Consider the following 17,517-nt stretch of genomic DNA (forward strand, 5'->3'; position numbering starts at 1 on the left):
ACGGGAAAAAAAAGGTAAATGTTAAGTTAAAAAATGTGTCCAAAAATTGTAGAGAAAAGAAAATGCATGTAAATGATTCACAAAAAGAAACTAAGTAAAAAATTTGAATGATGCAAGTAAAGAAAAATTTCAGGGAAACCCATATTCAGAAAGTAAATTCATAGGGAGAAATAAATTTTCATCTCGACCACTGAAAACTCTCTTCACCCATTTCTTAGCGTTACTTCTCCTTGGCTGCTAAGAGTGACCGCAAAGGGTCAAACAAAAAGTACTATGCAGTATGCACGCATGAAACAAACATGCTTCACAATCTACCATACGGAGGATGGGGTGGAATATTATTAAAGAACCTAAAAATTACAATCAAGAATCAATTGCCAAACCAAAGAACACAGTCTATAGTTTTATGAAGATTAAAACTCGTGTTCGTCAAAAGCTTCGAAAAAAAATGCCATTACATAGCAAATCAACACTTTCATCTACAAATATACAATTATCAAAACACCCATCCATTGTAATAAAAAGGAAAAATACCCATCCATTGTAAAAAAAAGAACCCCAGCAAGGTAGTATGATTGAGGAATGTGTAGGTACTCCAACAGTCCATCCTAACACTAATGAGATGCAACTTTTTGCGTAGAAGTGAGCGGGATCAAACCTCCAACATGTAGATTGTCACACACACAGCTCTTCTAAGTTGCTCAATTACGACGACCTGTGGATGACAAATGAAAGAATTACCATTTCATTCTTTTAGGTAATTTAATTACTCAATTTTTGAAACAATGATATGTACCAATCTCAAATAGTTTACATATGCAGGTGTATCTAGTGAATAAAAGGAAGAAGAGAGATTACCCTGATAAATAAAGTAGCATAAGATGCTAACACTGTAAGCTATATACCATGCTTGAGACGAATAAATAAAACAAAGAAGAGACAGTTGTTAGCTGTTAGCCCATTCAGGAGAGGACCCAGATAAATACAATTGCAGTAAAGGACATAAGGGGCTACACCCATGTCTAAAAGAGTGTTAGCAAAGCGGCCATAAGGGGTTATACATTGTTGGGAATACCAAAAAGTCATGAAAACCTTAACATTAAAGACGACGCAATTTCGGCAGCTACATCTGCTGAAACAAATTAAATTTAGAGATTTATGGTTGTGGCATTCATTTGATGGCAAAATCGAGCAGGGAAAGAAAAATGGGACCTAAATATCCAAATTTAAGAGAAAACCCCTGCAAACATGACTCAGATGCCACACTAAACCATTCACATCATAAGAAAGAAAATATTTGACCCATAGTGAAAAATTACAGATATGGAAAACACCCTCTGGGAATATACTCACTAATTTTGTTCCCCCTTTTGCTCTCTTCAACAAAAGAGTATACCTACAAAAAATTGAAACCCGTCTCAAATAATTAAAAAGAAAACCTATAAAGAAAAGGAAATTCATGAAGTTACCACATGGCCAAATTTCATGTATGTAGAGATGATTTGAATCATTTGCTTAAAAATCAGTTCAATAGCAAGAATCACTTGAAACTTAAGTGAAAGAATGAGTCTTAATAGGAAATACATGCAACTATAGAATCCTCTCTCATTTGATACAGAATAGGCAGAGCACTTGAAAGTTGGGAAAGGCCTCACTAAGAAATCCATGCAACTATAACAAACAATCACTTGTGCATACAAAAAGAAAGCATTACCAACCATAGAATCCTCTCTCCTTTGTAGTATCATCTCTCTAGTCCCTTCTCCATCTCCCCAATGAATTTAGATGCACCAAGTAATACAATAAGATTGCATGCTATTCTTTTATTCCTTTTCCCAAATATTAATGTCAACTTGAAGTTTTTTGTCATCGCTGTGAACATTATACACTGCAAATTTGAGCAACCAGAAATGGCCATGATGAGTCATCTCTTCCAAAATCTGATGAAGTTTGACAAAAATGCTGAACCATAAGTGAATGGATGCATGGAGTGATTTGACTTACCTACAAATTACTCTACCAAAAGCAGAGCCGTAGCAGCAAAGCCAAGACCAGGCTATCATGGTATGAGTCTATGAAATATTACCATGGAAAGCATCTTAAGTTGCAGTAAAAGCTTGGGAGGTAGTGTCCTAGTCTTACCAACCCATGGAAAAATTTTGGAACCACAAAGCACCAGAAATACACAAACTTCTTATCTCGTATTGAGACACCCAAAAAACTATTTTGTCCATTTCTACCAATGGAGATCTGTAGAAACAGGGAAAAAAGTTCTTAGACATTGAATTACCATCTCTACCAATGAACTAAAAGGAATGAATTAACGGAGGATAGATGTTTTAAAAATGTCATTAGAGTTGAGAATTACCGATAAATGAAGAGCAAAAAACAATAAAAATAAATATATTTTTTGTGCGAAGGAGAAAGTGCCAAAGCCTGATACAAAAAATGAAATGAAAAGAAAATATATAGCTTTATTACCTGATGCAAAATCCGTGGGCAAAAAAGAGAGCAAGAGGTTGTTGCTTACATCTTACACTCATGTCACTGTGATCCTTCCCCGATCTCATCCTGCATTGGAGGAAATTCCGAAGTAGATATTAGGGCTTCTATTCTTTCATTGATGAACAAAACTTGGCTTCAGTTCATTGATTTGCCATGGTGTTCTTTCCAATCCTGATACAACCAAGTCAAATATGGGGATTTTAAATTACTTCAAAAGCACCCCAAATATCTTCTGTAGAGGAAATTTGAGTGAGATTTGGGGATGCTACAGAATTCCTTCATTCCACTCAATATTCGATCATTAGAAAAACCCACCGTTCCATGAATCGAACTGCTCCATAGCTACCTACAGAAAAAACACCAACTAAAAACCCTAAAATAAAAAACTCATAGCAGTCCATCTACAGAAAAAACCCAAAAAAAAAAAAAAAAAACTAAAAATAATACCCTTTACCAATCAGTTCGTGACTCGTTACTATCGTCGGCCAAGCCACCTTGCGATCCACTTCCAGCCAGATTAGTCAGAGATCGATACTGGCCAAGCGCCTCTTTCTGAGATCAATCGCAGCAAAAGGAGGGTTTGAATAAGAGAGCAAGAGAGTAGTTTGGGAAAGGGCGAGAGAGAGATTGATTAATAATGGAGAGAGAGAGAGAGAGGTTTTATTTTTCTTTTGCCGTTTAACTTGCGAGCGGGATAGAAGAGGGGCTGCCATTAATCGATATTTATTTATGGAGGCGTATTTGGAAAGAGTATTTGTAAAAGAAGCAACTTTTGGAATTCCTAACGTGTAAAACGGGATTAAAACAGGATGCTTAAAACGCCATGCTGTAAATCAAAGACAAAAGGAGAAAGAATCCGTTTCTCTCGCCCTATTAAGTAGGCGAGAATGAGGAGCGTTGCGCAGGACCTTTGAAGCGTTGGAATTTTAGGGGACATGAGAAAGAAGAAGAAGACATGAGGAGAGAGAGAGAGAAAGAGAGAGAGAGAGAATTTAAGGGCATAGGAGGTATTTTCACTTAGATGTGTTGGAATCTTAGGGCATAAGAGGTATTTATCTATTTAGGGGTGATGTGTAATTCTCATATAATTTTCAAAAAAATCAAAAAATTCACTTCTTTTCCTTCCAGCTTATAGTAGTAGATAGATAAATATATCTTATGTACAGCTTGTTAAAAACCATTGATGATTTCTATTTAACTAATTTGAACTATGATGGAAGTTATGGTTCCGTGGATGAATGATAACATCATTTCAAAAGCACAATGGTTCTTCTACTTAACCTTCAGTGAAGTACTTTCAAGAAATTCATGGCTGAATCATAAGTCTTGAGAAATGTATTACACTGGAATCTTGTTAATATCTTAACTTCGTGTGTCCAATTGTGGATGATGTAGTTGATTATTATTTTTGTATAGCTTCCATGTGATGGTAGAAGGTTATTTTTATATTGCTAATCACAAGTGAAACAACATTCTACGAATCCATTAATACATAATTTAAAAACACAGAAAAAATTCATGAAGCTAACATGATGCAAATTTAATGGGTTGATTCCACTAAATGATATAAATGAAAGATAATCATACTGATTTTGACATGATTATGAAACAATTTTTGCCGTATCATCTAAAATTTTTCTTTATTCGTCATTTAGGCTTGTTAAGGTGGATGAGTGGTGGCTATCTTGAAGGTCCAAATAGGGATGACATGCGGGAGGTCTAACACACAGACGATGCTCAAGATATAACAATGGGTCCATGAACAGAGGAGGCTCATGGTTAAAGGAGTCAACACCAAGAATCAGCCTCTTTTTTAAACTCAAAATTTATCTAGGAACCCGGTGCAACACCTTAAATTTTATTAATAAGAATAAAAGATACAAGAGCAGGGCATAAAACCTTGCCTCTAACCCATAATAATACAAGAAAAGAATAGTAAAAGGAAACATGAATTATTACATAAATAAGGAACGCATAGGTGGTCGCATCTATCGGCTCCTTTTGAATCCTTTGGTAGGCTATCCCAATTCCAAAACACTGAATTTATGCTGGTGTCACAAACATAACTTGCCAAGAATGATCTTGGCATGTTATTAGGAAACGAAGATTTAGATATTGACAAAAAGCATTTCCATCAAGTTTCTTAGTAGTTACAGAGGTAAGATGAACCTTCAACCGGTAGTAAGGCCCTATTTTGTCTCTCTCTATAGATCCCAACACCAATATATCTCTCTGATCACATTCATTTCCTTTGCAACATCTCCCATCTCCATTCGGTCACTTGGCAATTCTGCAGAACACACAATTCCAATCCTCACTAGCGATACCAAAGACTCCTGGAATCGACGTTTCTTATCTCTGGCATTCCCAATAATATTGGTAGCTCTAACTTCTTCATCTTCTAAATGTAGTAACGATGGATTCATAATATCCATCACTTGTTCAGGAAAAGCCAACTCAACAAATTTTCGAAGGCTTAGGCCATCCTTAAACCTGTCACCCGTTGGGCTCTTTCCAGTGACTATCTCTAATAGAAGAATGCCATAACTATACACATCTCCGGCCATGGAGATATGGGCACCAGTCCCATATTCTGCAATTTTACACATCGTATGCTTCTTTAAAACAAAGGAAGAAAGATTCTAAATAGAAACTAATAGAAAATAGGAAATATGATTATGAGAAAAAAAGAGAAACATATGATTATGAGAAAAAAGAGAAATTTTTTCTAAAAGCAATGAGAGACAATAGAATGGCCTGATCACATTAGAGTCCTAGTATGAAAGGAGTTTTGTGTTAAAAGAAATACATGGCTTAAGCAATCACAAACTATGGCTAAAAGGGACTAATGACTTACATCAATGAAAGAAAAGGTAATATTTATTTCCAATCAACGAGTAGATGGCCAAAGTTTCATGTCGTTCGAGTACATTTAAATATATGTTAAAATTAATTCAAGAAAAATATTTTAATCATGGCATTATTATAGAAAGAGGATTGCTAGCAAAACAAAAATACATTTTGAAGAAAAAGCAAGAGATTCTATATCGTGACATATGTATAAGAAAACAAATAAGTTTCTTGTAGTGAAGAGTGCTCGAATCCCCACGAATGCCAAAAATTAATACTATTAAAATGAACAAATCGTAGGTCATTTTCACTCACTTCTTTATTTTCCGAATAGAATTTCCATTTTAGGAGTTTTTTCCTTACAGAGATTTCAAACATTTAATTTCTTAATGCCAAGAATTTCTTCTAGTGAGCATTTTGTAACAAATCTGATCCTAGCCTGCGTTGAGAAAGTGTTTCTAATGTAGAGAGTGATGTGTAGTCAATCGTCATGAAAGTAAAAACAATGAGAAAGTGAATAACCCCCCTAATATTTCTTATTTGGATGGCCCACAACCCAAAAGCCCTAAATTCTTACCAAAAATTATCATAAACCTAAAAAACACTAATTTAAGATTAATTATAAAAATCACCAATGGATTGTCTAAAAATTGATTTGTTTCTTTTTGTTTGTTTCTTTTTTCTACTTGTATTTCCTGTACTGACCCTCTCGTTCTATTTGTTTTTTTTTAATTATATTTACAATTAAAAATAAACAATTTGTCTAAAAATAATTTAAAGATTATTTTACCCATTTTACCTTTTACTTAAGTAACATCGAAGACCCAAAATATAGAAAAAAAATGATTGAACAATAGATAAGCATACAGGAATGTTACTGTCGTTTTTACAACATTGTCAACTACCTTTTACATGTGAACCTTTGTGGTGAATGGGTCCATTATATTAATATATTGATCTTGCAAAGTTTTGGGTTATTTGGTTGAGAAACTTTAGTTAATGAATGTTTTAGTTATTTTAAAAATTTTATTTTCCTTGTTTAGAATTTCCCAATTATTTTAATAATTGGGTAATTAACTGGCATGAATTTCCTCAAAGCCTCACCATATAGAAATCCTTTTGAGGCATAGGAACCAAAAGAGTAACCAATTTTTCATGTGACTTGCTGGTCTTGTATGCACGTCTACTCTTTGCACGTGGATGGAATACTTATATTTGAGCTATTTTGAATTATATTTACTTTGATGAAAAATGGACAATTACTTATCAACTTACAATTTTGGTTGAGAGTTTTAGATAAAGGGTCTCTTTGGATGCCACCAAAATTGCCCCTAATATGCAAATAAGAGTACTTAAAGTTAATCTTATTTCTAAGTGAGACATTAAGTTCACTTTCGAAGCCATTAATTAAGGGAGATATAATACTCTAAAATCATTTGCATGCAATATGCAAATAGTTTTTAGTGGTATCAAAAGAGGCACTTAGGCTTTCTTGTGCTACATAAGCGATTTTAAATTGCAAATATTCCATAACTCACCAAATAATAAAATATGAAGAAAAGTAATAAAAATTTTACCTGGAGCAATGTACCCAATAGTTCCCTTTAACCCAATCGTGCTGCTTCGATCGTCAGAGGAGTTGCCAGTAATTCTTGAAAGGAACCTAGCTAACCCAAAATTGCCTAAGTGAGCAGTCATGTCTTCATCAAGAAGAATGCTACTTGGCTTTAGATCACAATGAGTGATTGGTATATGGCAATGATGGTGAAGATATTCCAGTGCTGAAGCTATGTCAATTGCAATGTTTAGCCTCTTAGAGAAGTTTAGACTTCTCAATTGATGTTGCCCATCTACTTTTGGGTGCAGCCACTTTTCTAGACTCCCATTTGGCATGAACTCAAACACGAGAGCTTTGAAATCATTACCTTCAAAATCAATACTCGAGCAAGAAGTTAAGATCTTAATAAGATTATGGCGAATGTTTCTCAGTGCTTCGCATTCATCCATGAAACTCTTTGAAGCTCCACGTAATTGAAGGTTGAGTACCTTCACAGCAACAACAGTTTCATCTTGCCCAAGTACTCCCTTATACGCTGATCCATAACTTCCCACGCCTATCAAATTGGCCGAAGAGAACCCATATGTTGCTTTAAAGAGCTCTGAGTAAGAAACCTGTAAATATTGACCCTCCTTTGCAGAAGTGGAAGAGGGTTTCCTCCTTGACTTTCTTGTCCAGCAGAGAGCAGCGATGACACATAGTAAGCAAACCAAACATAAAACCGAACTTATGATAGGGATGATTACTCTTGAAAAAAAAGATTTGCCTCGTTTCTCATTAACCAGGATGGGGCATGCAGACAACTTCAATTCTGGGATGCCACCACAAAGATTGTGGTTTCCGATGACTGAAATTTTACTTGCATTTCTAAAGATCCCTTGTTTTGGTACTTCACCCTCGAGGCTATTAAAAGACAAGTTTATATATTGCAAAATTGAAACCCCTCAAGATACTTTGGAATATTTCCAGAGAAATTATTGGATGAAAGATCAAGCACTTCAATCGCAGTTAAAGCATTCAAAAAAGGAGGAATGGTTCCTTGAAAGGAGTTACCCTCCATAAAAAGATCAATTAAGCCCTTACAATTTGCAAGTGTACTTGGGATCTCGCCCGACAATTTGTTCCAAGAAATATCCAAAAGCCCTAGATTCTTCAAGCTCCCCACTTCCAATGGGAGGGAGCCGGTCCAAAAATTTCGAGACAAGTTAACTTGTATTGATAGAGAGGAAATATTGATAACTTGTTTTGGTATGGTACCATGAAGGTTATTTTGACCCATTGACAGTATAGCTAGACTTTGACAGTTACCAAGAGTTGAAGGTATGATTCCTAGCAGGTGGTTTTCTTGTAGATAGAGTACGTTTAATCCAGTAAAGTTGCCTATGGAGGATGGGATTTGCCCTGATAAACTATTTGCTGACAATCGCAATCTTTGAAGGCTTCGAAGTTTCCCAATTGAAGTGGGAATAATACCTGTGACGAAGGTTTCACGGATAGATAAAAGCTGTAAGTTGAAGAGATTCCCAATCTGACTATGGATGCTGCCAGAAATTTGGTTTGTGCCTAATGTTATCCAAAGCATGTCAGTCGAGAGATTGACTATGGAACTAGGAAAGGTGCTCCTAAAATTGTTTTTGTGTAGCAACAACATGTTTAGATGACTACAGTTGGTCAAAGAAGAGATAAATCTCAAGTCATCATATTTGCCAGTTCCAAGATGATTACCCCACAACGAGAGAAAGGTCAGATTCTTTAGGCTTCCAAGATTTTCAGACAGTTGTCCGTGGAAGTGGTTATGTGATAATTCAAGCTCTTCAAGCCTTGAAGCATTAGATATTGACATTGGAAAGCGTCCGGTAAATTGGTTGCCTCCAAAAAGTAGAGCAATGAGATTAGGAAGAGAAAGCCCTGTGTCGGGAGGAATGCTCCCGGAGAGTTGGTTTCCCGCCACGATAATTGTCTCTATAGATGAGTGATTATAAAGAGAGGAAGGAACAGTGCCGGATAGTTCATTTACAGAAACTTGAAAGGATTTTAGGCTCTCAATTCGGGCAATTTCATCCTGGATGCTTCCTTTCAAATGATTTCGATTTAGATTAATACTGATTAGGGATGAAAGGTTTCCTAGTGAAGGTAGAATGCTTCCTGTCAGGTCATTTTCACCTAGATTAAGCAAGAGGAGCTTTGACAGAGTGCTAAGCTCAGCACGAATTTTCCCAGTCAGTTTGTTGTACCCTAAATCGATGAATAGGAGGTGGGTACAGCTGGTGAGAATGGCTACAATTTCCCCTTCAAAGAAATTATAGCTCAAATTAAGATATCGCAATTTCTTGGGGTATTTGGCCCTTCAAGTTGTTTTCTTGGAGGTTGATTTCCTTAAGGAAGGTGAGGTTGGATATGGCTGGAGATATGGAACCACCCAATTTGTTCCCACTAAGGTCCAATACAGTGACCCTTTGATGCCGACGACCACATGTGACTCCTTCCCACTGGCAGATATGAAGAGTATGGTTCCATGAGGTCACGGCTCCAAGAGGATCGCTGCTTATCCCATCCTTGAAGGTGAGTAAAGCTATCCGATCTGTCTCGTTTCTAAGTAAGGAGGCAAATTCCAATGGTAATACGTGAATGAAAAAGAATAGATACACAGAGAGGGTAAACAAACAAAACACAGAGAGACTCATACCTGGTAGTTCCATTTGGGTTGGAGGTGTTCTTGTCGCAATCTGAATAATCACATGGGTTATACTCATATAAATGTTGGGAGCAAGATAAAGAGAACCAAGCACAGATACGAAAATCAGTAAAATAATTGCTTTAAGAACCTACCCACTCATCGGTTTTTATGTTGAAACAGACACAATAAATATGCCATATCAAGAACATAACCTAGCAAGCCATTATAAATTATTCTGTTAGATAATCTGATGAAGTATCATGGCTATCACTTGTTTGGCAATGTTTCATTCTCAAATAAACAAACGCAGGAGAAATTAAACAAAGTAACATCGTAAGCAGAAAAAATTAAACAAAGTGAACAGGATTCAAGAAGCATCTACAAGAAATAACCTTGTTGTATAACTAAATCAACTTCCAACCCACATGATACCCAGAAAAGATTTAGGAGACTGATATCTGCACGACCATGTTTTGATAATGGGACAAGTCACCTTGTAAAACACATTTTAACCAGCCGTAAAAGGCTATGGCCATTCCCAAAATGCTCTCAGCAGCCAATCAGAGAACTGTAAACCAAAGTGAATCATCACAATATCAAATCATGGTTGTGCGGATTAAACTTCACTGCAAATATGTGATTGTTTTTTAATCTGGAATGTAACAAGGAACCCATGCTGACACCTTAAATTTTATTGATACTAGGAAAGATAAGACGAGAACATGACACCTTCCCTCAAAACCCAAAAATGCAAGAAAGGAATCAGTTGGACAGAATATTAGAAATTCCCAATACAACAAACCATAAAGCCCCCTTTGTAGGACTAGGAAGACCTTTCCATTCCTAAAAAACTTGATTATATTTCATATCACAGCCGAAATTAGCAAGAGAATCCACTACTTGATTGTCTTCTCTATATTGGTAGGTAAAACTCAGCTTGATCTTAATCTTCGTAACGAGATCCTTTAAATCCTACTAATAATAACTTATATACCATGGCGACTCCTTCCTAGAGTTATCATCTCAATCATAGCCTTAGGCCATGTCCACCAACCATAAACCATAGAATATTAGCTTACCCAGTGGTGAGAGAGGATGTGAGACAGAGTCTTGAGAGGGACCGAGTAAGGGGAGGGTGAGAAAAAGATGAAAAACAAGAAAATAAAAACTCTGTTGAAAAATGCAATTTATTTTTTCCATGTTTTTTTACATTTCTCACCCTCCCCTCATCTCTCAACACTTGAGAAACTAATATTCCTGAGAGAAAAAAATTCATGTTTTGGCCTGGAAGTTAGTACCAACTTCATACAAATGAGAAAAAGAAAAGATAAGCTTACTCATATGACTCCTACAATTTAAAAAGTTTGATAGCGGCGGTCATAATTGCCATACAATATATCCACCGATAAAGGATTTACTGACACTACATAAAGAGGCTGATTTTTTATTGCCTATAATCTGATGTAGATGAAACTCAAATTAAGAATGTAGTTGAAAAACGTTGATCAAAGCACCATTTTGAGATTGAACACATGGTGTATTTCTAATTTCCACCATACTTACAGACCTACGTTGCCGTTAAGAGCATTGAAGCTATCTCTACAAATCAATGGTCCCTATAATGTGGTAGAGAAGATCTGTTGACTACCAAAAAATTGAGAAGATCTAATTAATTTTTAATTGGTTGAAGATATATTTACTATTTTCAACCTTGAAATTGGTACAATATGTCACCGTTCCATTGGATTTTCCAATTATGTTTGAGACTGGAGTGCTTTGGACCGTTCTCTTAACCTTCCTAGATAAACATACTGTGAAGAGGAATACATTTATATGGAGGGGAACTTCATTCGTCATCCTTTGAGTATTACATTTTTTTCTTCTTGGGTGAGAAGAAATTTAAAAGATATTTACGAAATAGATCTTATGTGCAATAATTTTTCTAGTTTAATCTTAGAATACTGTGAGAATTTTTGTTTTTTGTCATATTTGAATTTGTCTTTCAATTCCTAGAGGCTGAATTACAAAAAGAGAGGTTCTTTTGAAATGCAATTACTCCAACAAAAAAATTGAAATTGTAACTTCAATCCTTGGGAACAATATGCTGTGTGTATGTGGGGGGATCCCCGAGCTATAATTACAATCATGTCCTTTCCATGAGTTTAGTGAAAGATAAAAGTCATTGCTCGCAGAGGAGTAATCTTTGCAATTAGGACACTTGTATGCTAATTTTACTTACTACCCTGTATTAGCTAAGTCAAGATGGAAAGCACCTTCTACATCATTTGCTGAGGTGGATGAGTGTTGGCTATCTTGAAGGTCAAGGATGGATGACATGCAGGAGGCCTAACACAGAGGAAACTAGAGATATAACAATGGGTTCATGAACAGAGGAGCCTCGCAGCTAGAGGAATCAACACCAAGAATGAGCCTTTTTTAAACCTGAAATATATCTAGGAACCTGAGCAACACCTTATATTTTATTAATAAGAATAAAAGATACAAGAGGAGGAAATAAATCCTTGCCTCTAACCGATCATAATACAAGAAAAGTAATAGTAAAATGAAACAATTATTACGTATATAAGGACTACATAGATGGTCACATCAATCAGCTCCTCTGGAATTGTTCGGTAGGCTGTCTCAAGCCCAAAAGACCAAATTTATGGTGGTGTCACAAACATAATTTGCCAAGAATGAGATTGGCATGTTATTAGAAAAAAACATTTTCATCAAGTTTCTTAGTAGTTGTTGAGGTAAGATGAACCTTCACCTAGTAGTAAGGCCCTATTTTGTCTCTGTCCGTGGATTCCAACACCAAGATATCGCTCTCTGATCACATCCATTTCCTTTGCAGCATCTCTCACCTCCATTCGTTCTCTTGGCGATTCTGCAGAACATACAATTCCAATCCTCACTAGTGACATCAAGCACTCTTGCAATCGACGTTTCTTATCTCTGTCATTCCCAATATTATTGGTAGCTCTGACTTCTTCATCTTCTAAAAGAAGTAATGGATCTATAATATCCATCACTTGTTCAGGAAAAGCCATCTCAACAAATTTTCGAAGGGTTAGGCCATCCTTAAACATGTCACTCGTGGGGCTCTTTCCAATTAATATCTCTAATAGAAGAATCCCATAACTATACACATCTCCGGCCATGGAGACATGGCTACTGGTTCCATATTCTGCAATTTTACACTTATGTTATGCTTTTTTATGACAAAGGAAGCAATATGCTAATTAGAAACTAAAAAAAAAAAAAGAGATCTGATTATGAGAAACAAAATGGAAAAAATTTTCTCAAAGAAGTGAGAGACAATAGAATGAAATCTTCACATTAGAACCCTTACTATCAAAGAAGGACTTTAGTGTTAAAAGAAATACATGCCATAAGGCATCACAAACTATAGGCTAAACGGGAATAATGACTTATCTCAATGTAAGAAAAGGTAATATTTATTTCCAATCAATGAGTAGATGGTCGGCATGAAGAGTACAATTTCATACATGTTAAAATCAATTTAGGAAAAACATTTTAATCATAGCATTATAATAGAAAGATGACTACTAGCAAAACGGAAATCCGTTTTGAAAAAAAAAAGCAAGAGATCCTATATCATGAAACGTGTACATCCAAGAAAACTAATAAGTTTCTTGTAGTGGAGCTCTCAAATCTCCACGAATGCTAAAAAATACTGTGAAAATGAACAAATCGTTGGTCATTTTCACTCTAGTTTTATTTTCCGAATGGAATTTCACTTATAAATGTTTTCCTATTGAAATTTCAAACATTTAACTTATTGTTGTCAAGAATTTCTTCTAGTGCACAATTTTTAACACATCTGATCCTGGTCTGCACTGAAAGAGTGGTTCAATGGTGGAGAGAGAGAGAGAGAGAGAGAGAGAGAGAGAGATGCGTAGTCAATCGTCATGAAAGTAAACAATGAGAAAATGGATAACACCTCTCATATTTCTTATATTGATGGCCCACAATCCAAAAGGCCTATATCTTAGGGAAAATTATCATAAAGCTTAAAAGGCATTAATTTATGAATATTTATAAAAATCACCAATCGATTATCTAAAAAATAATTTAAAGATTATATTACCCATTTTACCTTCTACTTAATTAAGCAGCGTCAAAGACAAATATAGGAATAAATAAAGATTGAACAACGGAAAGCATATGACAATTTTCCTATTGTTTTTGTTGCAATGTCAACTCCCTTTTATATGTGAACCTTTGTGGAAAACGTGTCCATCATATCAATATATTGATCTGGCAAAGTTCTGTTTTTTTTTTTTTTTTTTTTTTTTTTGAGAAATTTTGGTTAATGAATGTTCTGATTATTTGAACATTTTGTTTTTTATGTTTAGAATTTCCCAATTATTTTGATAAAACTTGTCTCTTTTTTTGAGTAGTTATCTGGTAGGATTTTCCTCAATCCCAGCCATCGTTTTGAGGCACAGGTACCACAAGAGTAACTCATTTTTCATGTGACTTGCTGGTCTTACATGCATGTCTACATTTCACAGGTGGATGGAATACTTATATTTTAGATATTTGAAATTATGTTCACTTTGACGAAAAAAGGACAGCTAGTTATAAACTTACTATTTTGGTTGAGAGTTTCTGATTAAGGGCCTCTTTGGATACCACAAAAATTGCGCGTTATATGCAAATAAGATTGCTTAAAGTTATCTTATTTGTAAATGCGACATTAAGTTCACTTTGGAAGCCATAACAAAGGGAGATATAATACTCTTTATAATCATTTGCATACATGATTATATGCAAATGGTTTTTAGTGGTATCAAAAGAGGCCCTTAGGCTTTCTCGTGCTACATAAGCGATTTTTAATTGCAAATATTCCATAAAGCTCACCAAATAATAAAAAAAATGAATAAAGGTAATGAAACTTTTACCTGGAGCAATGTACCCAATAGTTCCCTTCAACCGAATCTTGCTGCTTCGATCTTCAGAGTTGCCAATAATTCTTGGAAGGAACCTCGCTAACCCAAAATCTCATAAGTGGGCATTCATGTCTTCATCAAGAAGAATGTTACTTGGCTTTATATCACAATGAGTGATTGGTATATCGCAATGGTGGTGAAGATATTCCAGTGCTGAAGCTATGTCAATTGTAATGTTTAGCCTCTTAGAGAAGTTTAGACTTCTCAATTGATGGTTCCCATCTACTTTTTGGTGCAGCCACTTTTCTAGACTCCCATTTGGCATGAACTCAAACACAAGAGCTTTGAAATCATTACCTTCAAAATCAATACTCGAGCAAGAAGTTATGATCTTAATAAGATTTCGATGGCGAATGTTTCTCAGTGCTTCGCATTCATCCATGAAACTCTTTGAAGCTCCACGTAATTGAAGGTTGAGTACCTTCACAGCAACAACATTTTCATCTCGCCCAAGTATTCCCTTATACACTGATCCGTAACTTCCCACACCTATCAAATTGGCCGAAGAGAACCCATCTGTTGCTTTAAAGAGATCTAAGTAAGAAACCTGTAAATATTGACCCTCCTTTGAAGAAGTGGAAGAGGGTTTCCTCCTTGACTTTCTTGTCCAGCAGAGAGCAGCAATGACACATAGTAAGCAAACCAAACATAAAACCGAACTTATGATTGGGATGATTACTCTGGAAACAAAAGATTTGCGTCGTTTCTCATTAGCCAGGGTGGGGCATGCAGGCAACTTCATTTCTGGCATGCCCCACAAAGATTGTGGTTTCCGATGACTGAAATTTTACTTGCATTTCTAAAGATCCCTTGTTTTGGTACTTCACCCTCGAGGCTATTAAAAGACAGGTTTATATATTGCAAAAATTGAAACCCCTCAAGATACTTTGGAATATTTCCAGAGAACTTATTGAATGAAAGATCAAGCACTTCAATCGCAGTTAAAGTATTCAAAAAAGGATGAATGGTTCCTTGAAAGGAGTTACCCTCCAAAAAAAGATGTATTAAGCTCTTACAAAGATGTATTCAAATCGCAGTTCGGATACGAGTTGGACTCGAGTCGCTGTTCGGGTCGGAGTTGGACTCGGGTCGGAACGGGTTTGGTCCTTGGGTCCTTTGGGTCGTGTGGGCCCAAGGGTTAGAGGTAGCAAGGCTGAACGGGTTCTAAGGTTAGCTGTATGAAAGTGAGGCTTAGGGGGGCGGTCACATGGACTGGAGGATGTGGATGGGTCTTCCTTAGGCCAGGCGGGCCATAGGATCGGATACATCTTTTTTTATCTTCTCCATGAGAAGTTACTGTTATGCTTTGTGTTACTGAATCATGTTCGTTCATCTTGCCCAACAAATAAAGTTTCTATTTCTATAAAACAACCGTCAGTATTAACATCATTTGATTACTACTTGTTTTACATAATTACATTTGAGTCAAATAGGAACATATAGTTGTTATTTGCATCAATCATTTGATTCGAATAATACCTATGGCTGCTGTTTGCATCATATGAAACATATTTCGAACAAAAATCTTATGATAGCATTTTACCTAGAGCATTGATATCATCCCAAAAATCTTAGCCAAGCCAATTGATCATTAAATCAAAAACCAACAGACACAGCATGCAATTGGATCAAAGACCAACACGTTTTGGCTCAAGGCTATTGGATCCGATTAAAACACACACACACAGCAATGTTGTTGAATTAAGAATTAATATAGCATGCTATTGGATTATTAAAGTAACGTGAAAGGACCGTTGGATCGGATCAAAACAGCAAGGCTAACGAATTAATGAACGAACACAGCATCTTATTGGATTATTTAAATAACGCAGCAAGGCTTATGGGATTAAAAACAAACCAAAGCTTTTTCTTCTTCTTTTTTAACATAGAGCAAACCTAGATCGATAAAATTCGAGTAGATCATTCAGACCGACCAAACGATGGGCCACAGCCTGAATGAGCTATACCCTTCAAGTCCTTTTAGGATATTGACGTTTAGGGCGTAGCAAAATGGGGGTGTCTACACATGGATCGAGGCTTGAAGCAATCATGAGGATCAAGGAAGCCAAAGGGAGGAATAGATCCACGAAGAAGAGGATGGCTTGAAGATTGAAGATCAAATGGAAGATTCAAAGTCAAGTCATTTACGGTTAGATTGTATAAATATAATCCCTTAAAAAATCCCATTATGAGGCATTCAAGGTCACCCCATAGGGTCCAAACAAGTTGATATAATAAGGTAAATCAAGTGGACAAAAGCCCAAGTGCCAAGAGGGCTTAAAATGAAAAAGAACCAAATTGGCCTGTATCTTACAGACAATGGCTCTAATAGATTTTCAAATAATTTTAAAATTGTTTTTAACAGATAGTAGACTCCCTTAGCTTTCCGGAGAGCACAAGATCATCAAAATCGGAAATGAAATGAGAGATATGTTAGCATGGGTTTACATATTATATGTGATTTATGTTGAATAAAAATTAGTACATTTGGTTCTTTTCAGGTATATTTGCAAATTTACATATTTCCATTTAGTTTTTTATGGTATTTCCCCACACCCTTCATGTGGCTGACTAATGGTTAGCATTTATAAATTGTCATCGTGTTTTTTATTCCCTCTACCCTTTTTGCTAATGTTTGCTTCTTTTTCCCTCTTACATTGTTATGAATATGGACCTGGGGTTCTTCTCAGAATTTTTTGTGAAAGATGAAGGGTTTTTTGTTGCTTTGGAAGCTTTGTTTTTTGAATTCGGTCATCCTATCATCCTATCTGTTGGTATGTTGAGTGTCTTTGTATTATTGCATTGAGAACTCCAGTATGTGGACTGTCCATTGTGTGGATCAACAGTGGAATTTCCACTGAACGGGTGTAATTTTCTTTGATTTTGTTATCCATTAATCCTCTCCTTTGATGTTTGCTACTCCTTTGGGGTGATTGGCTTATGATCTT

At 35.8% G+C, this 17,517-nt stretch overlaps 2 protein-coding genes across 29 annotated transcripts in view; both read right to left on the reverse strand.

The window, feature by feature from the left end:
- The window catches only part of LOC143880197 (palmitoyltransferase AKR1-like), a 75,074-nt gene that overhangs the window by 9,781 nt on the left and 47,776 nt on the right, over window positions 1-17,517 (reverse strand). The window lies entirely within an intron of this gene.
- LOC143880196 (receptor kinase-like protein Xa21) lies at window positions 438-9,730 on the reverse strand. Of its 28 annotated transcripts, none has more exons than XR_013251551.1 (6): window positions 6,933-9,729; window positions 2,482-2,571; window positions 2,005-2,250; window positions 1,719-1,888; window positions 1,354-1,396; window positions 438-715 (listed from the first exon to the last, which is right to left on the reverse strand). XR_013251551.1 is itself a non-coding variant. In XM_077383004.1 (2 exons), the coding sequence occupies exons 1-2, from the start codon at window positions 7,360-7,362 to the stop codon at window positions 4,710-4,712; spliced, it is 819 nt and encodes a 272-aa protein (XP_077239119.1). In that variant the 5' UTR covers window positions 7,363-9,730; the 3' UTR covers window positions 4,337-4,709. The 28 variants fall into 28 exon arrangements, 1 of the variants encoding a protein (XP_077239119.1); XR_013251554.1 differs by having other exon boundaries at window positions 1,715-1,888; XR_013251555.1 differs by lacking the exon at window positions 1,354-1,396.

The sequence above is a fragment of the Tasmannia lanceolata genome, unplaced genomic scaffold (assembly GCF_043159265.1).
Source record: "Tasmannia lanceolata isolate RefF3 unplaced genomic scaffold, GAP_Taslan_0.1 ptg000006l, whole genome shotgun sequence".
NCBI lineage: Eukaryota > Viridiplantae > Streptophyta > Magnoliopsida > Canellales > Winteraceae > Tasmannia > Tasmannia lanceolata.